Here is a 550-nt window from a genome sequence, read left to right as displayed (position 1 = left end):
TGAAAGCGCCTCGATGGCCTTGAGGGCCCAGCTCTCGTCCGGACAGTCCACGAAGGCGTAGCCGGTCTTGACCAGGAAGGGTCCGGACGCCGGGATCTGGGCGTCCTTGAACACACTTTCCAGGTCCGCGGGCGCGGCGCTCTCGCTGAGGTTCCCGATATACAGTTTGTTCATCGTGAAGAGTGGTTGTTTCTTTTTTAAAAAAAAAATTATGAGAAAAACGGAAAAATTAAAAAAAACCCCTAGTGATGGCTTGCTCCGGCGGGTTTTGTTCCCCCTCGTCTTCTCGCCGTTAAAACGCACAAACGCAGTAGGAACCGAGCACCGGGACGAGGAGGGGAAAATCAGATCCGAAGGTTGTTTTTCCTCTTCTGGGTATTAAAAAAAAAAAAAGCGAACAGAAAAAGCCTTCCTGCAACCCAAACGCATCGACGAGTCTGGCGAACTCGGAGGAGGAGGCGGGACCAGCGAGCGAGAGGAGGGGAGAGGCAGGAGGAGGGGAAACTACTTTTTGTCTCTTCCTCCCCGGCCCCGCGCCCGGCCGGCGGGC

General features: G+C 55.1%; 1 protein-coding gene across 2 annotated transcripts in view; it reads right to left on the bottom strand.

The window, feature by feature from the left end:
• IGF2BP3 (insulin like growth factor 2 mRNA binding protein 3) overlaps positions 1 to 179 on the bottom strand; it is a 107,341-nt gene extending 107,162 nt beyond the window's left edge. For both annotated transcript variants that reach the window (XM_006779020.2, XM_006779021.2), the window contains exon 1: positions 3 to 179. In XM_006779020.2, coding sequence (XP_006779083.1) covers positions 3 to 174 — 172 coding nt within the window. In that variant the 5' untranslated portion in view covers positions 175 to 179. The remainder of the gene's footprint in view (positions 1 to 2) is intronic.
• Between the last annotated feature and the right edge of the window lie 371 nt (positions 180 to 550).

This window comes from Myotis davidii, unplaced genomic scaffold, assembly GCF_000327345.1.
Source record: "Myotis davidii unplaced genomic scaffold, ASM32734v1 scaffold168, whole genome shotgun sequence".
Lineage (NCBI taxonomy): Eukaryota > Metazoa > Chordata > Mammalia > Chiroptera > Vespertilionidae > Myotis > Myotis davidii.
This window is presented reverse-complemented; position numbering and strand designations above follow the sequence as displayed.